Source organism: Lolium perenne, chromosome 4 (assembly GCF_019359855.2).
Source record: "Lolium perenne isolate Kyuss_39 chromosome 4, Kyuss_2.0, whole genome shotgun sequence".
NCBI lineage: Eukaryota > Viridiplantae > Streptophyta > Magnoliopsida > Poales > Poaceae > Lolium > Lolium perenne.
The window spans coordinates 375,637,228-375,659,400 of NC_067247.2; the positions used below are offsets into that span (position 1 = coordinate 375,637,228).

General features: G+C 48.5%; 3 protein-coding genes across 3 annotated transcripts; 1 reads left to right on the forward strand and 2 right to left on the reverse strand.

Annotated features, from left to right (window-relative positions):
- The first annotated feature begins 1,456 nt into the window (after nucleotides 1-1,456).
- LOC127325709 (pentatricopeptide repeat-containing protein At4g35130, chloroplastic) lies at nucleotides 1,457-4,300 on the forward strand. Its single transcript, XM_051352521.2, has one exon. The coding sequence runs from the start codon at nucleotides 1,542-1,544 to the stop codon at nucleotides 3,903-3,905; it is 2,364 nt and encodes a 787-aa protein (XP_051208481.1). The 5' UTR covers nucleotides 1,457-1,541; the 3' UTR covers nucleotides 3,906-4,300.
- Nucleotides 4,301-4,549: 249 nt separating this feature from the next.
- LOC127325710 (uncharacterized) lies at nucleotides 4,550-5,284 on the reverse strand. Its single transcript, XM_051352522.2, has one exon. The coding sequence runs from the start codon at nucleotides 5,205-5,207 to the stop codon at nucleotides 4,713-4,715; it is 495 nt and encodes a 164-aa protein (XP_051208482.1). The 5' UTR covers nucleotides 5,208-5,284; the 3' UTR covers nucleotides 4,550-4,712.
- Nucleotides 5,285-14,679: 9,395 nt separating this feature from the next.
- LOC127325684 (uncharacterized) lies at nucleotides 14,680-18,408 on the reverse strand. The gene is made up of 2 exons (XM_051352500.2): nucleotides 15,418-18,408; nucleotides 14,680-15,334 (listed from the first exon to the last, which is right to left on the reverse strand). The coding sequence occupies exons 1-2, from the start codon at nucleotides 18,311-18,313 to the stop codon at nucleotides 14,952-14,954; spliced, it is 3,279 nt and encodes a 1,092-aa protein (XP_051208460.1). The 5' UTR covers nucleotides 18,314-18,408; the 3' UTR covers nucleotides 14,680-14,951.
- Between the last annotated feature and the right edge of the window lie 3,765 nt (nucleotides 18,409-22,173).

A 22,173-nucleotide genomic window follows, 5' to 3' on the forward strand; every position in this document is an offset into this window, starting at 1 on the left:
GTACACAGTTTTGGTAAAATGACACCAATTTTACTATATTGCTGAAATCTACAAAATCTTCAGATAAGAAGTTAACTGTATTCCATCTAAAATTATCATCGAAATCTCTTTCTCAAGAGAAACTCCATATCATTTCATTAGGAGCTCTCTATGGGAAAAAAAGTTCTCCAATATTCATGCTGCACATAACTTGCTGTTACAGCACCAGGAAATATACAGCTCCATCAGCAGCAATCATTTATCAAAGCCAAAACTAACAAACTAATCCGTAGTAACCAAATCAGATCAAATCCCTATTCATATCTAAATTTAAAAAATCTGGCAGATATTCGATTCTAAAGTGCTGCTCCTGATACGATGTAAAATATGGTATATCTAAAAGCATGTGGATATGGATTATCTAAAATTTAATTAGTATAATCTAAAAGGGTTAAACCAGATAATCCAATATTTTAGTTAAAGGCTAAGGTGAATCTTGTAAGCTTAGTAGTTATTAAGTTACCAAATTCATTTGGCAAGCATGTTTAGCTCTAAATTTGTATCAATGCTTGAGTTATAGCTCATTCGTCGACGAAGTTGAGTTGAGGCGGCCACCGTCGAGAAGCTCATTCGCGTTTGTGCGCGGGAGATGGCCGAGGCGAAGCAGCTAAAGGAGGAAGACACTCGTTGGACCGTCTACCAGGTCCGCGCGTACGATGAGTTCCTGCGAGAGGTTGCTGTCCACCGCGTCAAGATCGAGCTCGACTAGGAGGCCTCTACCGTCGCGTCATGTCCGCCGCTGTACCGACATGCCCCGATGAGATATCCCGGGGCCGATTTTTGGTAAAATAGGTTAGCGGCCACGCATATTTAGGTTAATTGTGTTGATTTTGCAATGCATGATGCAAATCGTTTTGAGATGTACTAATGAACATGATATTGCGAGGAACTCGATGGTTGATTCTCACGCGAAAATTTGATTTCGAGCTTTTCGGTTTGACAATACGGGTTGTTCTGATCTGTACGAGCTTGAATTGAGATTGTATCCAAATTTTCGGTGCCCTCAACTCTGGTTTTAACGGGTTTAGAAATATTGGATTTGCTAAATATGCTCCTAGTGATACTGCAAATGTTTGAATCGTAAAATGCGTTTGCGGTGTACTAGGTCACTTTTTCCGGGATCAAAAAACGTCGTGGCAGAATAAATATGTAGAACAAAAATTGCGAATCTGAGAAAAATACAAGTTAGCGCCAGGTTTTTGAAAGTTGTTCATACGTTGGGCATAGTATACGTAGATGGTTCAATCCTTTTTCCTTTGAATCAAGCAAGTTCTAAGTTGAAAAGTGATGCGATGCCGTTTGCAGGCGTTCTGATGATTTTGTATTTTGTATTTTTGAACTGTTCTCTGATGAAGCTGGAAGATGTAATTTTCAGAGGGAGCAGCAAGAGACCCGTTTCTCTTGTCCTTTGCTTCCCTCCCTTTTGGTTGGCTCCGCTCGTCTCGGATAAAACCCAATATCCCCCGCCTCGCCCACCTTCCGCTCCGCCGCCCGCCCCACCCATGGCCACGCCGCCGGTCCTCGCCTCCCGCGCCGCCCACGCCACCGCCTACGCCTCGCAGCACCTCACCGCCTCCACCTCCAAGGAGCCCCCGCCGCGGGTGCGGCCCAAGCGCGCCGGCCCCGGCCCCGGCAGCACCACCAAGTCCCTCGTCCTCTCCCACGCCGCCGCCGGCCGCCTGGACGACGCCCTGGACGCCCTCGCGTCCTCCGGGAGCCGGGACGCCTTCCTCCACAACGTCCTGATCCGGGCCTTCGCCGACGCGGGCCTCCCGGCGGGCGCGCTGGCAGCCTACCGCGCCATGCTGCGCGCCGGCGCGCGCCCCGACCGCTTCACCTTCCCCGTCGTCTTCAAGTGCTGCGCGCGCCTGGGAGACCTCGAGCACGGCCGCGCCGCGCACTCGGCGGCGATCAGGCTCGGCGCGGCGGGCGCCGACGCGCACACGGGCAACTCCCTCCTCGCCTTCTACGCCAGGCTCGGCGCGGTGGGCGACGCCGAGAGGGTGTTCGACGGAATGCCGGCCAGGGACCTCGTCACCTGGAACTCCATGGTGGACGGGTACGTCTCCAACGGGCTCGGCGCGCTCGCGCTCGACTGCTTCCGCGACATGCCCGACGCGCTGCAGCATGACGGCGTCGGGATCATCGCCGCCCTCGCCGCCTGCTGCCTGGAAACGGCGTTGGCGCAAGGGCGGGAGGTCCACGCCTACGCGATCAGGCACGGGCTGCTGGAGCGCGACGTCAAGGTCGGCACCTCGCTCCTCGACATGTACTGCAAGTGCGGCGCCGTCGCGTGCGCCGAGAGCGTGTTCGCGTCCATGCCGTCGAGGACCGTGGTGACCTGGAACTGCATGATAGGCGGGTACGCGCTGAATGGGCATCCCGGCGAGGCGTTCGACTGCTTCGTGCGAATGAAGGCGGAGGGGCACCAGGTGGAGGTGGTCACCGCCATCAACCTGCTCGCTGCCTGTGCGCAGACCGAGAAAAACCCGCTGTATGGAAGGAGCGTTCACGGTTTCGTCACCAGAAGGCAGTTCCTTCCTCACGTGGTGCTCGAGACTGCGCTTCTCGAGATGTACAGCAAGGTTGGCAGAGTGAAATCGTCTGAAGCGGTGTTTGGTCGGATGGCGAACAAAACTCTGGTGTCGTGGAACAATATGATCGCTGCCTACATGTACAAGGAGATGTACAGGGAGGCGATCGCGTTGTTCCTGGACCTGCTGAACCAGCCTCTCCATCCTGATTATTTCACCATGTCGGCAGTGGTACCTGCATTCGTTCTGCTGGGGTTACTGAGGCAATGCAGGCAGATGCACAGCTACATTATCAGGCTAGGTTACGGGGAGAGCACTCTCATTATGAACGCTGTTATGCATATGTATGCCAGGTGTGGTGACGTAGTGTCCTCAAGGGAGATATTTGACAAAATGGCAGGCAAGGATGTCATCTCCTGGAACACGATGATAATGGGCTATGCGATTCATGGCCAGGGGAGGACTGCGTTGGAGATGTTCTCTGAGATGAAATGTAATGGTCTGCAGCCAAATGAGAGTACCTTCGTGTCTGTGTTGACTGCTTGCAGTGTATCAGGCTTGGCAGACGAAGGCTGGACGCAGTTCAATTCGATGCAGCGTGAGTATGGTATGGTACCACAGATTGAGCACTACGGATGCATGGCAGATCTTCTGGGTCGGGCAGGTGATCTTAGAGAGTTGCTGAAATTCATTGAAGGAATGCCAATTGCCCCAACATTCAGGATTTGGGGCTCCCTTCTGACTGCAAGCAGGAACAGGAATGATATAGATTTAGCAGAATATGCAGCAGAGAGGATATTCCAGCTAGAGCTAGAGCATGACAACACGGGTTGCTATATTCTTCTTTCTTCCATGTACGCTGATGCTGGGAGATGGAGGGATGTGGAGAGGATAAAATTGCTGATGACGGAGAAGGGGCTGCAAAGGACGGATGCGAGAAGCATAGTCGAGCTTCATGGCGTCACCTGCAGTTTTGTCAATGGAGACATGGCACACCCTCAGAGCAAGACGATTCATGAAGTGTCCGACGTTTTGTCGAGGAAAATCGGTGAGTTGGATGACTCAAGAAATCAGTCTGATCCTATCTCTTTGGCGCCAAGGAGAACAACAACGCCAAACAAGCATAGTGTCAGGCTGGCGGTCGTCTTCGGTCTGATATCATCCGAGGCTGGAACCCCAGTTCTCGTCAAGAAGAACGTGCGGATATGCAACGACTGCCATCACGCGCTCAAGTTGATATCGAAATATTCGGGGCGAAGGATTGTTGTTGGCGACACGAATATCTATCACGAATTTTCAGATGGCTCTTGTTGCTGTGGTGACTATTGGTGAATGTTGATGACAAGCTTGGATGCGTTTCAGCAAAAGCAAGAGAAGGCCAGGATGCAGATCTGCTGTCATGACAAAGTGCAACTGCATGTCCCAGATTCAGACCAGAATTCTGATGTCATGCTACTACAGCACCGGTACAAATCTTCGGGGAAGATACATGAGAGATGAATTCTCTGGAAGAACAATTTTGAGGGAATGCTGCTGGTGCTGGAGATGACACACTGGACGGGAAGAAGATTCACCTTTTTGTACTAATTAACATTGTCACATTGACATGATGTACAAAGTCTGTTCTTTTCAACTGAAAATTTTGGAGTTACAGGTAACCCAGTGTATAGTTGTATAACATACATCATACATGGATCAAATGCAAAATGGAAATTGGTTTCCAGTCACGTTTCTTGGCAAATACGGAGGAAGGTAAGGCCAGTGATTTACTGATTTTCTCTCACAAATACACAGACCTTCTCACAGTTGCATCAGCTTTTGTAATTGTCAATGACCTGATGTACAGTGTCGATTCTTTTTCAACTAAATTTTGGAATTACAGTTAACGCAGTGTATACTGTATACCAATATATCATACAGGGATCGAACGGAAACTGAAAATTGCTTTCCTGCACATTTCTTGGCAAAGAGAGAACTAGGAATGGCAAGAACTGTTTCGCAAGTGTAAGGCCAGTTCGTTTACAGATTTACTCTCACAGATACATAGACCTTCTCACAGTAGTAGTAACTTACAACAAAATTAACAAAGACAAACAGCAGCAACAGCGAGAGAAATTGTTTGGGGATCTCGGGCTGCATCTACGCCCCGCCGCGGCGCTTTGCCTCCTCGGCCTGGACCATGCGGCGCGAGGCCTGGGCGACGCGCTCCAGGGCCTGGTCGACGGCGTCGCGGCCGCCGATGAGGAGCCGCGCCACCACCTCCGGGTCGCGCTCGCCGCGGGCCTCCTCGAACTCGCGCCGCGCGTTGGCGCGCAGGGTCTCGCGCCACGGCACCCCGCGCTCGTCGGGCCACTCGAAGAGCCGCGAGGCGCGGAGGATGTCCCGGTACAGCCCGAGCGCCTCCCGGCGCGAGCTCGTCAGCCGCCGGCGCGCCTGGGCCTCCAGCGCGTCGTCGTCGAGGATGGAGGAGGAGGAGGAGGAGGAGGGGGATTTCTTGGAGAGGTGGCGGTCGAGGAGCTCGTCGATGGTGTCGGGCCCCTCGTGGATGGATCGGAGCTGCTGCGGCGGGGCCGGCCTGGTGGCGGCGAGGGCGCGGCGGAGGGAGGCGCTGCCGGCGCGTGTGGCCGCGGCCATGGTTCTGTGTCGCGGTGTGGTTGGGTCGGGTTCGAGCTCGATCTGGTACTGGGTTGTGAATTGGTTTGGTTCCGACTGAGCGAGCGTGTAGCAGTGCAGTAGAAAACTCAAGATGCTGCCCCTGGCCTGACTAAGTTCAAAGGAAACATGATAAATCAACCAGAACTCTGAAACGGAGCTCGATGGGTTAGAGCGCCTCTGATTTTAGATTATTCACAGCGGGTACCATCACTCCAGATTTCATTGTATTCTGGGCATATTTTCTCATATAACCTAAATGGCAATTTGACAAAGTTAAGCAAGGTCAACCAAACTCCAAGCCACATGTCATGATCGAACAAGTCAATGGAGAATACACAAAAGAGAAAATCAATGGAAGACTCAAGAGGGTTTCCCAAAACGTGTACAATGATGTTGACACAGTAGCCAATCCAGCCTGATGGATCAAAGCCGCGTTAGAGCATCTTCATTAGACTCACAAAAACAGCTTCCAATCACTTAGGGCATCTCTAGCTAGATTCACGAGTTCCAGCCGTGTCGTGAACAAGGTACATGCATTCACCAAAATATCAAAACAATCACAAATCACACATAATAGTTCATACACACACAACACTAATCGACCAATATTCTTGAGACAAGATCATGGAGTTTTTCTATTCATACCAAACCCTCGTCATGGCAGCCATGGTGCTTAGGTCGGTCATCATTACCTAAGCCTCCTTAGTGAAAAGTTGAGATGTAGTTTCTTTGCCCTCGTATTCACTTCCTTTTCCCTCGTACCTACATCCGTTGCATGAGAAGGGATTGTTGAGATCTAGGCTTCAGTGATGGCTCGAGCGGCACCTTCGGCGGCCAGGGCAGTGGACACGGCTAGTGTTGGGCCATTCGGAGCCCAATGAAGTGGATTATCACAAACATGACAAACATCTTTCTTTCTCTCATTTTTCTTCTTGAAGTTGTTAGATTGTGGGGCATTGTTCTTGCTACGAAAGTTTTCGTTGCACTCACATTTGTTCTTGTTCTTGAACTTGCTGTATTAGAAGGGCACTTGACCTTCTCTCAACAACTCGAGCACGTGTGTCTTTTGGCCTCGCTTTTTTTCTTCAACATGATCAGATCCAATGGGATCTAAAACGGATTTTTTTTTGTCTTTTACGTTTGAGAGAAGTAGCAAAACGGAAAAAAATCATCTAAGCATGCTTTTTTTTTTTCGAGAATGCATCTAAGCATGCTTCATGGACCTATATATATGTTGATTCGTACATCTTTCTTATTTACATAAAAATATATTAGGCGTGAGAATAAATAACATAGAACGAAATATGCACATTCTCTTTTTCTTTTTAAACATAAGGCCTTAGCTTAGCTTTAAATTAATAAATCCACAGAACGGCTGATACAAGTGTGCTTACAAACAGCTTATAGGAACAAGCAACAAGCAAACGAAGGATAAACCAGAAATACAGCTTGAGGCGCCTAGACCACAACACGATACCGAGAAGACACTGAAGGCAGCAAGGTTGTGGAGAAGGCAGCCGGGAACGACATCTGCCCTAGCTGAAAAACTAGATCTGAGTTCCACCGTCTTCACCTCCGGAAAGGACTCCCAGTCCCTCGCCCCAGATCGAAGGGCGTCGAACCATCTGGAGGCAAAGCAGTTCCCCCTAGAACGTGGCGAACCTAAGGAAGCTAGGCTGCCAATGGAAAAACCACCAAAAACGTCTAGAACGCTTCACCAAGACCACGACCACCAAAGGCACCACCGCAACCCCGTACCAAAGCTGCCGAATGAAGACACACCAATGAAGAAACGACGGAAGGGGTTGTCCAGGGTGGTTCCTCAACAAGGCCTTCAAGAAGGGAACTGCGCCAGAGGTGTTGTCCTCATCGTGGCTAGCCATGCTGACAAAGGGTTTCCCCCAGCACCACAAACCAACCTACCTGTCGAGACACCAAGATCCGGTGTCCAGAGACCACCAAGACCCGAGATTGGCAGGGGTGCGCAGACACCAAGATCTAGAGCAGTAACCAACAAATACAGCGCCACGACCAACGTTCGCCGTCTCCACGCCACCGACGCGGCCGAGGAAGATGGACGCCCTCCACGGACGCCCCCAATGCAGGGTCGGCGCCGTCCACCCACCCAGGGCTGCCACCCTAGCTACCAGAGCCCCCACCGCGGAAGACTACCGACATACGCCTCCCAATCCCGAGGAGTAGGAGGAGCCCACCAACCAGCAGTAGCGGCGACGGTGAGCCCGGCGTGGAGTTCCTACATCTAGTAACCACGCGGGGGCCGAGGGTCCATTTCCATGCAGCCCCCTTTACCGACGCCCCTTGCTTTGCTGGCGGTGCCTCCGGGGACGAGGTGGAGGTGGGGGAGAGGGAGGGAGGCGGGCGGGCGGCGGGTTAGGGTTCGCCCTCCGGGTCGCATGGAGGGGGCGACCTTGATTCTTTTTTCTCTTGTTTTCAATTGCTGAAATTCTTAGCGTGCAATCGAACATGTGTAGAACTTGTTCAAGTATATTACATTATCAGACCTAGACGGTGTTTAGAAGGGTAGAGGGGGAAGAGGACATGGTCTCTTCTTTTATTAAGGTACGGTAAAAAAAAGACGTGTGAGGTAAACGCCGGCCAGATGCATTCGTGACATAACATAATATAACAAACCGTCTGTTGCAATTCGCATATATCCCTCGGAACAGACCCAGCTAATCGGGGCTGTCGGTTCATGGCGGCTTATATATATGCGCAGATCCGGCCGCGACGCGAAGCACGCGCAAAACACACGCACGCACCTGTAGGGTGTCCTCTCCTGCTCCCTCGCGCCGCCATCCAGGGCCATTCCCGATCCTTCCGTGCTGATGTGCTGGCGGCGGTGCCACTCTCCCTCCGTCCACGTCGCCTCCGTCAGCAATGGCGGATCCTCCGGCGCAGCAGCATCCGGCGTGCTGCGCGTGCAAGCACCAGCGCCGGAAGTGCTCGCCGGGATGCCCGCTGGCGCCTTACTTCCCCGCCGACAGGCCCGGCAGCTTCCGCAGCTCCCACCGCCTCTTTGGGATCAAGAACATCCTCCGGCTCATGGCCATGGCCGGGCCGCAGAAGCAGGACGACTGCATGAGGTCCATCATGTACGAGGCCGACGCGCGGGCTGCCCATCCCGTGCACGGGCCGCGCGCCATCACGCACAATCTCGAAAACGAGCTTGCCCGCGCGACAGCCGAGCTCCAGGCCGTGCAGGAGCTGCTGGCCAAGCACCGCCGCGCGCCCGCGCAGCTGTGGGTGCCGCCCGTGCAGGAGCCGCTGCAGTATGCGATACCACCGGACGAGCATCCGCAGCCGTTCTACGGCGGCTACGCACCTCCTGGTGCTGTGGAGATTGACGGCGACGAGACGGTCGGCGCGAACGTCGACGAGGAGGACGATGTGATGTCGATGCGACATGATAATGATGATGATGATGATGACGAGGGCCATACACTCGCGGGAGCGCACTACGGTGGAGATGTGCCATCGTCGTCAAGCTACCAGTCTTCGGATCCTTCGCCTCCCAGACTTCTGAATCGCCGACATTAGGTTTTGAAGTTCAATCCTGGCTGATTTTCATTTTCATACCCAGATGAAAAAGGAAAGAAATAAATCAAGAAACATAGAGTTCCTGAAAACCAGAGCCACATTTATCATCCGATTTGTGTAGGATAGCCCTAATGCCCTATATATAGTATAGAAGACCTCGTGAACTCTATATACTCTGTCATTTGCCTGCCATCCACATGCATGATAAATTGATAATGCTGTGTTTTCAAGCCACAAGGAAATAAATCGTGCTAGTTTTCAGGATACATATTATATGGATGATTAGTATTGTAATACTGAATCATTCAAGTTTTCCCAAATAAAGATTCAGTCACGTTAGCTGACAGGAAAAGTACCTGCATCACTGGCTATTATACACATTTGCTTAGCCTGCTTGTATATTTTGGCTCCAACTTTTTGGTTGTTTTTGGCAAACTGTGTAGAAATTAGTAGTTCTAAGTTGAGCTTAATCTAAACTATCCTCTGACCTTGTAGTTTAATTTCTGCGTCCCCCTAGGTTTACTCAATTTATTGTTCCCATATACACCCATCCCCAAGGGGATACTAGCTAATGTAGTAAGCAGAAACAAAGATGTCATGATCTTTGTCTTAGCACAGTTTGATTCCATTAAAATTATAAGTTGCTTTATTCCTCTTGTACGCTGCTAGGTAAATGTTTTTGTTTTCACGCATTCGGCTGCTACTCACTATTTTAAAATTCTTACCACTTCACAATTTTGAAAACACATTTTTCCAGCAATTCCAGATATAAAATATTTAGATAGGTTAGCCTAACAAAATGTCTTATATGTTGGGAAAGAGGTTGTAGAACACATTGGTGGGAAAGTAAAATTTACTCTCCAGTTTCCCTCCATGTCTTGCCTAATTTTGGTGAAAGTCCACTGGAACATAAACATGTATTTTGAGTGCAAGATGGTACACTGTATACATTAGGGGTTCCCAAATGAAACTACTGATCAACAAACTTTTGACTGGTGGAATCATTCATAACGGGAATTGATGTGAGGCCGCATAATTGATATATTTATATTACCAAAGACTACATGGTAGAGATACATAATTGAGCGTTGTCACGCATCATACTCCGCTTTTTATTGACTCGGGTGAACAAGCTCACCTAGGCAATAAAGATTTTATTTTCCTTTGAACTATCCTGGTTAAGGGAGGATGGTTTCATCGATATGATCACAGAAGAATGATGTGCCTTTGTGAAGGGAAATAGTCCAATTGAAATATGCCAAAACAAAATAGGACATCTGGGACATTTCCTCAAAGAATGGGCACACTATAGATGTGGAATCTATAAGAAGGAAAATAAAATAAAATAAAATATTAATTTCTACTATAGATCGTTTAGATATATAAGCTGAAACGTGTCCTCTTCATGCATCCGAGGGTGAGGAGTTAAGAGACACGAATGCCAAGTTGTCAAAACTGAGACGGGTAGAGAAATGCAAATGAGCTCACAGGGGCTAAAGTTAAACATGTGCAAGAGAGTGGGAATAACACGAAATATATTCACCTTATTGCAAATGGGGAGCATAGGAAAAAGAAAATTTTCCACTTAGAGCAAGAGGAAGGGACTATAGTAGGAGACGGAAATCTAAAAGTATACATCACAAAATGTTACTACAAGAAGTTATTTGGAGCACCGACTCAGAATAATTTTCGTGTTGATGAAGGCATTACTTCAGTTAGTTGGAGCACCTACTCAGAATGATTTTCGTATTGAGAATCTGCTGAGTTCCCTGACGTGGAGGTTCTTGAGGCTATGTCGCAAATAAAATCTAATAAAGCTTAAGGATCAGATTGGTTTCTAGCTGAGTTGTGAGTTCTATAGAACGTTTTGGAACATTATAAAAAAATAACCTTATGGCTATTATGTACACTTGCAACAAGGAGATTTGCCACTTTATAAACTAAACTTTGGCGTGATTACTCTGTTACTAGAAAAGGAAGACGCGGTGCAAATTCAGCAATATAGGCCTATTTATCTTCTTATTGTGATACTTTTTTTATACAAAAGTAGGAACAAATCATATCACAGAGATAGTGCACAAAGTCATTAGACCCACTCAAAGCGCTTTCATGCCAGATCGACATATCCTAGAGGGTGTAGTGGTTGTGTATGAAACCACCCATGAGCTTCAAAGGAAGAAAATTGATGGGGTTGTTCTAAAATATATTTTGAGAAAGTATGAGAAAGTTAAGTGGCCTACTATTACAGAAAACAATGCAAATGAAAGGGCTTGACCAAAAGTGATGCGACCATATCACAAATTTTATTCCGGGGGTGTTGGTAAGAATTCGTGTAAACGATATATATTGGCCATTACTTCCAAACAAGGAAGGGCCTTAGAAAATAAGATCCCTTTCACTGTTACTTTTCAATATTGTCACTTGTATGTCTGCTACTATCATTGCAAGGGAAAAAGAGGATGTCCAGGTTGGAGGACTTATACCTCATTTAGTCGAGGGGGCGGTTCCGCGCCGATGGTACTATTCTATTTATAGACCAAGACTTTCAGAAAGCCGGCAATATGAAATTAATTATTTGTATCTTCAAATAGTTATCTGAGATAAAAATATTTTTTCGCAAAAGCGATTTTTTCTGTTTTGGCAAGGCCAAAGAAATGGAAGACCAGTACAAACAAATATTCTATTATGAGGCCGACTCTCTTCCCTTTTGATACCTTGGCATTCCAATTAATTACAGAAAGCTTCTAAACAAACAATGGAGCCTAGTGGAGCGCCGGTTTGAAAAGAAACTAGGATGCTGGCAAGACAAGATACTTTCATATGGAGATAGTCTAGTCCTTATTAATTCTTTTCTTACAAGTTTATCTATATGTTTATGCTATCCTTTTTAATTATTTACCTAAAGGAGTAATGTAAATGTTAGACTTTTATAGGTCACGTTTTTTTTCTAGAAGAGTGATCAACATAAACATAAATACCGGTTAATCAGGTGGAATTTGTTTGTCAAGCCAACGACTAGAGATTTTGGATATTGAGATACTAGATATAAAGAATAAGTGTCTTCTAAGTAAATATCTATTCACACTACTTAACGAGGAGGGAGTGTGGTAGGAGCTATTACATAATAAGTTTCTTAAAATAAAGCATGGTCATAAGTGACGGCGAAACCCACGGACTCCCGATTTTGTAAAGATCTAATGAAAGTTAAGAGCGACTTCTTCGGATGACGGTCTTTTGTTATAGACAATGGACAAGCATCACGTTTTTGGGCAGACACTTAGATGGGGAGCACATCTTTGGCTAACCAATACCAATACCCACTGCTATATAATGTGGTGCACCAAGAAATTATTTTGGTAGCCCACGTTCTAGTACATAATCCATTGAATGTAGAATTTTGACGGATCTTATCAAAATAAATGGGAAACTTGGAATCAGTTGGTACATTGGCTAATGTCTATAAATTTAACAAATGAATAACATAATTCTATCTTGAAAGTTACCCAGGGTCAAATCCATGTATGTGTATTTTTTGAATGGTCATATGGTCTTCCTACGAAATATGTATGAAAATTGAAATTATCATTAAAGATTAAGATCTTCATCTTGTTTCTTCATAATAAAGTAATTCTTACAAAATATAATTTGGCAAGGCTTTAATGGAATGAGTGTATGAAATGTGTTCTTTTGCGACTCGGAGAAGTCCGTTAATCATTTTTTGATTGTCCCTTTGCTCACCTTGTTTGGAGAGTGATCCACTTTACCTTTTCTATTGTGCCACCAACAAATGTTACAAATGATTCGAAATTGGTCAAATATGGTATATAAGAAAACCAAAGCGCAAATTCAAGTGGGAAATTGTGTTTTACTTTGATCTTTATGGAATTGCAGAAATGATACTATCTTTAACAAAATAGGAACTACTCATTTCCTACACGTTATCTATGTGGCTACTCATTGAACTCATGAGTGGTCATGAAACTAACAGCTAGAGATTCTCGGTGCACCCCTCAGAAAACGATTGCACATGCTATCTACAACCAGAGTGGCTGATGATTTCTAGACGAATACGAGATGTATAGGAGACTTGTACTCTTACTATTTTTTATGATGGTTGATTGTCATATACACCCTATGTGATCATTGAACTGTAAACTCTAAATCATTAAAAGTACGCAATAAATGAGGCCATGTGCATAAATTAATGCAGTCCAGGGCATTGTTCCCCCATTTCGAAAAGAAACATAATCTTGTCGCCGAATCGTTAGTGTGGTTGGGCTTAGCCCTTGTGAAATAGGTGGTTGAGTAGACCGGCTCTGAATGTTAGGCTAGACAATAATCAACTAGACAACAATGTGCTTGTTAATCGAGCCTAACATTCTCCTTGTTAATCGAGCCTAACATTCACCTTGGTTTGAAAGATTATGTTTCTTGTTAAGTTAGAAGAATCTCAAAGAGTAGCATAAGGTGCTGAGAGAATCTAGCTGACCCTTTAAAATGGTCCAACCAGTAAAATAACTGCCAATTTCTTGTTTTCAACAAAAAAAAAGACCACAGATCCCACAAAATCATCCGACCCCGATTGTTTGGGGTACCAACAATGGGGCGGTAAAACTCGGATATGGCCAGAACGTTACTTGGATTCTTACTACCCCTTTTCCACAAGTGTAGCTTGGCGGGAGGGAATTGTCAGTCCCAACCCCCTTCCCCGCTTCCGCAATGTTGTTGCCAATCTTCTAGCCATGCATTGTCTAGATTGGCAGCATTCCGAATCGCTTCCATGGATCTCCCCGAGCATCCATCCATTTGATCTAAGCTCGTGTGAACCTTATTGCAGCCTCCCTCTCCTGATACCGCTGGCGTCCCCATGGTGCCACCCAATCCTTCCGCCGCCGCACTGCAACACAAAAGGGAGGGAAACCCCCTTGAGGCCACGTCTTCCAGGCTCCCTTCTATGTCGTTGTAACGACCCAAAGAAGGCAAACATGGGAGTGGGTTGAGGAACATCGTCATTTCATCCACTACCCTCTGATGGTCGTTGTGCCCTGCACAACCATCAACGACACCGATGCTCACAATGTGTTTGAGGAAACACTGGAGATGTATAATTTTGCCCTCTCTCAATTGTGTAGTTTGAATTTGCATCCGGTTCCTACATCATATGTGAAAAATTTCGAGGAGAGTGAGGTCCACATTAGTAAGTGCCCGGGCGTAGACTTTCGTGGCGGCCTCCTTATCCGATTCTTGCTTGGCCTTTGCACGCCGATTCGCCGGAGGGGCGTGTCAGCTTCGGCAGGGTTTGGCGGTGGCGGAGGAGGAGGAGGAGAACATGTCGACACACCGACCTTGACTTTCGTGGGTTCTTAGGCGGCGGAGGCCAATTAAGGAGGATAGGGGAGGGAGAGAGTCGTGGTTCCGATGTGACTGGCAGGCGGAGTTGCCATTACAAGTGTTTGTGTGCCCTACTCATATCTTTGGCCCCTTCTACCATCACCCCGAAACGAATATCCCCAGAGACCCGCGGTCTGATAGGCGGGCACACATGATGACACTAGTATACATAACTTATTTTATCTTCACGTAATAGAATTAACGGTGGGGAGCTTCCCATTATTCCCCGGACAAAACAGAAAAAAACATAAATAACTCTCAAATCAGGGAAATACTATCTCAATATAATAATTGTCTCTAGGGCACACTTTCAGTAACTTTGTCAATTCCCTCACACGTGACGTAACAAAGATGAAGAGACAAACTTCAACATGCGTACAAGAAAATCTTATCTTTGGATAATATTTAGCCCCGTAGAAATAAATTTTAAAATGAAGAGAAATAACTTATGAACATAATTTCCATTCATGGTGAGAGAAAACGCACCATATGTGCAAGAACATGCAAAGGTACTGCAACTTCAGCTTGGAAAATAGACTGAGATTGCAGAGAATTTCAGTTGCTTGAGAGTTGACAAACAGGAAAAACATAACCTTTCTTGTTTGTTTACATCACCTACAAACTGCACATTTAGTACAGAAATGAATCATGGAACAGATCACGTATGTCGCGCCGATGTACACACAAAGAAAAAAAATCCAATGAATCAACATATACCACCTTCAAACCTGTACCGTACAACTGCTACTCACCAGCAACACGTACGTGTTACATTCATACCCGTGAACCAAGGAGATCGCCGATCATGATCGCCCCGAGCGGCCTGTCTAAGGCTGACCTCTGGCGAGTGTCGAGCTCCTGCGCGACGATGCGCATGGTGGGGCGGGCGTCGGGGTTGGTGCGGACGCAGGACAGGGCCACGACGAAGGCGAACACCACCTGCGCCGCGAGCTCCCCGTCGGGGGCCTGCAGCCTGTGGTCCAGCAAGTCCCTGAGCAGCAGGAGCGCCGACGACTTGCCGACGCCGGCCTGCGTCTCGTCCAGGCTGTAGAGCGAGCTGATAAGCCCGCCTGGGAACTTCCCCGTCAGGATCTCCATCGCGATCACGCCGAAACTGTACACGTCGCATTTGGTCGTCACCCTCAGGTACGCGAGCTCTGCAGCAAGAACGCAATGCCGATTAGTGCTCAGCATAGTTGGATTGAGAATTCGATGTTGCAATATCGCGTAATGTAGGTACCTGGTGCCATGTAGCCGTAGGAGCCGGCGACGGTGGTGCAGTTGGAGCGATCGGGGCTGAGGAACCTCGCCGTGCCGAAGTCCGACAGCCGCGTCTCGTAGTCGGCGTCGAGCAAGACGTTGTTGACGGAGACGTCGCGGTGGATCATGGGCGGCGAGCAGTCGTGGTGCAGGTAGGCCAGCGCGTGCGCGAGGCCCCTGATGGCGCGCATCCTCGCCGGCCAGTCGAACCTCTCGTCGCCGCCGCCGTACAGCACCTTGCCGAGGCTGCCCCTCTCGACGCGCTCGTAGACCAGGTACATGAACCCGTCCGTGGTAGAGAAGCCGTGGAGCTTGACAATGTTCCGGTGCCGGACGCGCGTCAGGGCCCTCACCTCGTTCTCGAAGCTCTTCTCGCTAATGTCCCCCGTCTCCGACACGTCCAGCCTTTTCACGGCGAGGGAGTGGCCGCTGGGGACCTCCGCGCGGTACACTCTCCCGAAGCTCCCCTTGCCGATGCAGTGGGCCTCGTTGAAGTGCTCCGTCGCGGCCACGATGTCTTCGAAGGAGAACTCCACCTCCCTGCTCCATATGGACGTCTGCAGCAGAGGCACGTTAGTCCCGCTGCCGCTCGCCGTCGTTGTCTCTGCTCCGCCTGTGTCATGGTGGACGCCGGTTCGCCTCTTCCTCTTCTTGCGGACCACCAGTAGGAAAGCAGCCGCGGCCATAGAGATGAGCAGCGCCGCACCAACAGACAGAGCGATGGCAAGGATCAGTCTCTTGCTGTATCGCCGTGGGCCAACTCCGGCGCCGGCGGAACCATCCGAGCCGCAAGGTTTCAGTGCGGCGATGCCGCCGCACAGGCCCGGGTTGCCACTGAGATCCAAGTCGGTCAGCGAGTTCATCTTGCCAAGCAGAGCCGGCACCTCTCCTGTCAGGTTGTTGCTGCTCAGGTTCAGGTACCAAATGCGCTTCAATTCGGTCAGCTCCACCGGCACGCCGCCCTCGAGCTCATTCCCGGATAGGTCCAGCTGCAGCATCCCGCTGACGTTCCCCAATGCTGGAGGAATCGGTCCTGACAACTTATTGTGACGCAAGTTCACACTGAGCAATGGTAACTGGCCGAGCTCCGGCGGGATCGCGCCGGCGAGAAGATTGGATGCGAGGCTCAGATCGTTGAGTGCAGCCATGTTGCCGAAACCGGGAGGAACTGTCCCGGTGATCTTGTTGCCGTCCAGGTTCAGATACCGGAGGTTCTTTAACTGCTGAGCCCATTGCTCTGTGAGCTTGCCATCAAACGAATTCCCGGACAGGTCGATGTAGTACAGGTTGGGATGTGACCCGAAGATGTCCGACACGTCGCCGGCAAGCCGGTTATGTGCCAACCTGATGCGTACCAGCTTTGTGAGGTTGCGGTAGCAAGCAGGCACGGTGCCGGCGAACTGGTTCCTGTCCAGGCCAAGGAACTGGAGCCTGTCGGCGCTCAAGCACAACCCAGGTGGAAGTTCTCCGGAGAAGTTGTTGTCTGCCATACTGATGACGGTCAGCTGGCTGCTGGAAATCGGCGGGATGATGCCGGAGAAGAAATTTTCGAAGGCGATGATGTAGATGAGGTCCGGCAACCGGAAAAGCCCGGCCGGCAGCTCGCCCTCCAACATGTTGGTGCTCACGGACAGCTTATGCAGCGCCGTCATGTTCCCGAACTCGTCCGGCAACCGGCCGGTGAGTTTGTTGTTGTACAGCCGAAGAATCTTTAATCTCGTGAGGTTGCCCAAGGTGCGCGGGATGGTGCCGGAGAACTCGTTTTCGGCGAGGTCCAGCAGCACGAGGTTGGTCAGGCTTCCGATGATGGCCGGGATGGCGCCGGAGAGGTTGTTGGTCGCAAAGGAGAGCAACTCCAGCCCCGACGCCATGCCGACCTCCGTGGGGATCCCGCCGGTGAAGCGGTTGTTGTCGGCCTGGAACACCGCGAGACCGGTCCACGCCGTGAAGTAGTCCGGCATGATCTCCCCGGTGAGCATGTTCTTGGAGACGTTGAATTCTCGTACTTTGGTCAGCTTGGCCCACGACACCGGCAGCTCCCCGGAGAGCTTGTTGATCGCGAGGCTAATGTCGGTGAGGTTGGTGCAGCGGCTGAGCTCGCTCGGAATGGTGGACTCCAGCAACGCCATGCTGACATTGATGCGCTCCAGCGACAGGAGGTTGCCGAGAGACGCGGGGATGGCGCCGCCCAGCGGGTTGCTGTGCAGCTCGAGCACGCGTAACCCCGAGATGGAGCCGAGCGCCGGCGGTATGCCGCCGGAGAGAAGGTTCTTGCCGAGAACAAGGCTCTGCAGTTTCGTCAGGTTCGCGAGGGACGGCGGTATATCGCCGGTGAGCTGGTTGGAAGAAACGTTCAGGAGCTCGAGGTTGGGCATGTACGAGGGCAGCGCCGCCGGGATCGGGCCTGATAGGTTGTTGTTGGAGAAATCAACTGATGTGATGCTGAGCAGCGGCAAGTTTGACGACGGGAACGACCCTGTCAGCGAGTTGTAGCTGAGGTTGAGGCTGGCGAGGCTGGGCAGCGACGAGAGGTCGAGCGCGTCGAGCGTGCCGGCGAGGCCGGACCCGGCAACGTCGACGCCGATGACGCGGCCGAAGGCGTCGCACGACACGCTTTGCCACCAGCACGCCGCGACCGTTGAGTTGGCGGCGGCCTTCCTGTCCCAGGTGGCGAGGGCGCCCGCCCACGGCAGCTTCAGGCTATCCTTCCAGTCCACGAGCGCCTCCGCTTCGCCCGGCGCCGCTCTCGCGCCGCGCGGCAGCTGCGACGACGACAGGAGCAGGAAGAAGAGAAGAAGCACGCGCCGCCGGGACGACGTTGTCGCTTCATGGCGCTTCATCTCTAAACCCTCCACTGTACAATCTGCAGCAAACATAAGCTGCAACCATGGCGCGCGGGCATTAGACCGTCTCGATCGCCAGACGTGGGAGAGGTCGGAATCGGAGGTGTGAAGCTCACGACGTTTTCTCGTTTCCCTTTGCCCGCTTGTTCCTTTCCTCGAAAGGCCAAGAGGAGTTTTGTTCCATAAATCTTGGTTTTAGCATCAAATAGATTATTAGCTAGGGATCCCAATAGATTAAGAGAAGAAGACTTCCGATCGCCGCTAGTACACTAGATTGTTTTTCTGCCACTGCCAATAGATTATGATTGGAGTAGAAGATTAGTGTTCCAATCCTTTGCCCTTAACATCGTTCAATGGGTCTCTCCCTATCTCTCGAGCAAACGTTGAGGTTTGTCCTTGATCGGGAAATGGAGCACCTAACAGCGCATCTTCGTAGATCAAGAACTACACGATCACTCCTTTTATTTTGGAGTGAGGGAGAGATTGTACCATTCAAGCTTTTGTTCTCATGCTTTTTCCGATATCTGGAGAAAGCAAGAATCGACAAGACTTTCCTAATCTTCTCTTACTTTGAGAAAGAACGTGAAATTCAATGTTTATGTTACTCCCTCCTATCCGTAATAAATGTTGTTATTTTTTCCTTAAATTTACACTAAAGCCATGTTATTTATTATGGACTAGAGGCAGTACCGAAAGTCAATAGAACGAGTACTCCCAATCCAAGATGATATATGAAGAAGCACCTGCGAGCTACTTCCATGTTTTAATTTCAAGTTTCTTCAAGTTGTAAGCTACCACTTTCATGTACCACACCAGACAGAGTGTGTGTCACACAATCAAAACTATTAGCAAAACTATCTTTTTCTCCGAAATATATTAATATCGCGAAGATAAATAATCTAGCATCTGCAACAACGTAATGGTATAATACTTTGCCATTTAAGCATCAGTTCGGCAACCTAGTTCAGATTGTAGTGCACGGGAGGACCCACTCCCCTGCATTGGTACAGTCGAGGCATCCACAGCATTTCCAGAAGCTATAAGACAAACCGTTAGGAGAGAAAATAGTTTTCACCCTAATGAGCCCTTCATAACAGATAATCTGCCCACGTTGACCAAGAAGTGGAGGTGGCATGACTGGTACATGCGAACGAACGTATGCTGCATCTACAATGACTAACCAAGAAACGAATGGAGATACAAGTATTCTTAGAGAGAGAGAGAGCATAATTAACCTGAGCAGGTCCTTATTTTTTTCAGCCACCACCAACCAGTTGCATTTGAACGAGCAAGTAGCGTTTTTTTGTTACCCTTGAGTGGACTAGTACAGGCCAGCTGTTAGATTAATTCCTGGTAGAGTATATCCTTAAACATACTATTAGCTCAGGTCCCATCACTGATGAGCTGCTTTGCGGTTGCCCAATATGTAAGAAAAGACATCTCGTTAGGTCAGCGTGTTTATTTTTAGTGGTATTCATTTGTAAGAACAGACATCTCGTGATGTGTATGTGTATACAGAGGTCAGCGCTAACTTATTATTCTGAACTGCGCTGCCCGGACCGTGACGTCTTCGAAACCCGCGTTTGCTTGCGCAGTTGCATCTGGTCGCTCTCTTTGTTACCACTTACCATCATCACTTTATCTATACCTATATCTATCTTTACTATTATATTGGAGTTGAGGATGGTATCACTTTGACATCAAACATTCGAAAGATCCTAGCCGTTCATCATCACATCCAGCGCTAATCACACATCCAGCGCTAATCACACACGCGTAAGGAAACAAACCGATTCACCATCAATTAGGAATATTTACAAATCACGGTCATAAGGAAACATACCCATTCAAAAAACGCATGCTCAATCTATCTTTACTATATTACGTCCACTTTGCACTTTGTACTTTTGACTGCCAAATTTATATATCAATCACAATCAAGGTAATTAATTCACGGTATGAGGATATCAAATAAGGTAATCACGATATCAAAAACAGATTGCACATCGCGCAATACTTGCCAAAAAAATTCTCCCATCGTGACAAAACGCTTGCCAAAAATGTCTCTCATTATCATAAACCCTTACCAACCCAATCAAATCAAATCCACGTGTGCTAGGGATGTTGTGCCCACGGGAATGAGTCAACGAGATTTGATTGATTAAGCTAGCTTTTGGCAAATGATAATGAGAGCAAATTTTTAGCAAGATATGAGGTAGATTTTGGATTTGTTTCTCCAACCCACAAGGAAACCTAAGCATTGCCTTAGGCGCTTAGGTGCACATCCTCCGCTTTTCTTCCTCCTGGCCACCGCGGAGCACCCCACAAACGACGAACATGTCGGATCATAGGCGCCTGCCGGACGCCCACCATGGTCGCGCTTGCTCCTGTGATTGGCCGCACCATGGCGACGAGCCGAGGGGAGTGGGAAAGCAAACCGAGGCCGAGGCCATGGTAGGTGGCGGAGCTCCAGGCTGACAGGACGACAAAGGAGAGGCGATGGTGGCTCTCGGCTATGGCTGCGGCCAGCGGGAGGGGCGCAATCTGATGGAGGTCTCCGAGGTGCAGAAATAACAGCGGGGAGGCACAGATGATGAACTTATGAGTTATGATCACCTTCTCGAGGTGATTTAGTCGGCGTCCACCCAGAGGTGCTGCTGATGAGTTTCGGCGACCACCTCGCCGAGCTGTTTCTCCTTCCAAGGTGAGCTCCACTGTTTATTTCTTCCCCTGCCGACATATTAGTTTTTTCTGACAATATTGGTAAAATGCTTTGACAGGTGATTGTGCCTAGAGGTGGGAGAAAACAGTTGAAGCAAACACGACAGGTATGGCTGAAATCAGTCTGCAATCTTCAGAACCGACTCAGGGTATTATGGAAATAATCACTGATGCGTGCACGTAAGACATGGCAGTATTGGAGGTTCATCTGCAGCATATGAGCACCTTACGTCTCCTGATAAATAATTGGTGATGCATCTGTTGTACAAATAGTAGAATAACAGAGATACATGTTTAATATAGTGTGCTAATTTTGCATTTGCACTGCTGGTAGTTTATTGCGCCATACAAGATAAGAGTTCTAAGCATCAACTATGTATCTTGCTTACACTATCTAGAATTATATTCTGCTGCTATATCTTTGGCCATGAGGCCTTGCCTATTTATTAGTTCTATGAACTAAAGAAGCATAAATGTGTGGTTTTACCGAATGTTTGGTGATACAAGCTTTGGCTTGCAACCTGCCTTTTTTATTTATTCCTTTAAATTATTCAAATGTGAGATTACAATCCAAAGTTAGAAGTGTGACATGACATCCAGGGTCTGCAATAGTAGTAGGTTCTACTACCTCAGATCCCATTTAATCGGCACGGGAGTGACTTGCCTACGTGCATGTACGTTCTTGGTGCCAATGTCAATTAAATCCGATCGGAGGGAGTCTATGACATCCAACTGTCTACGCTTTTTTTTGTTGGCCACTAATGGGTGATGATTCTGATGACGATGACAGTGCTCTTGAAAGGTCTAATATGAGCCGTGGTCTGCAGTCCCATTTGTCTGGGCCAAGATCTTGGACGCCTATCTTGCATGTTTGTTCTTCGAAGCTTGATTGTTCTATTCCATCTCCTAATGTTCGTTTGCCTCATTCATCTGATGTTTCTCTCGCTGCCTTGGTTTATGATTTTTCTGGTTTGAGACTTCTGAGTTGTTTCTATTTTTGACTTTCCATGAAGATTTGTTTGTGTTGCTTACCCTTCTTTGTTTACTGTGCATTCAGTAAATTTATTCTCCCCTTTGGTTACTATATGTATATACTACTCCCTCCGGTCCTAAACATAAGCCATATAGTTTTTGGCACGGAAATTAAGAAACACACATTTTGGAAAAATTAC

Excerpts from the sequence above, each read along its gene's own strand:
- LOC127325709 (XM_051352521.2), top strand. The coding sequence starts at position 1,542 with ATGGCCACGCCGCCGGTCCTCGCCTCCCGCGCCGCCCACGCCACCGCC.
- LOC127325710 (XM_051352522.2), bottom strand. The coding sequence starts at position 5,207 with ATGGCCGCGGCCACACGCGCCGGCAGCGCCTCCCTCCGCCGCGCCCTC.
- LOC127325684 (XM_051352500.2), bottom strand. The coding sequence starts at position 18,313 with ATGTTTGCTGCAGATTGTACAGTGGAGGGTTTAGAGATGAAGCGCCAT. Across the intron at positions 15,335-15,417 it reads CTACGGCTACATGGCACCAG|AGCTCGCGTACCTGAGGGTG; the intron begins GTACCTACATTA and ends TTCTTGCTGCAG.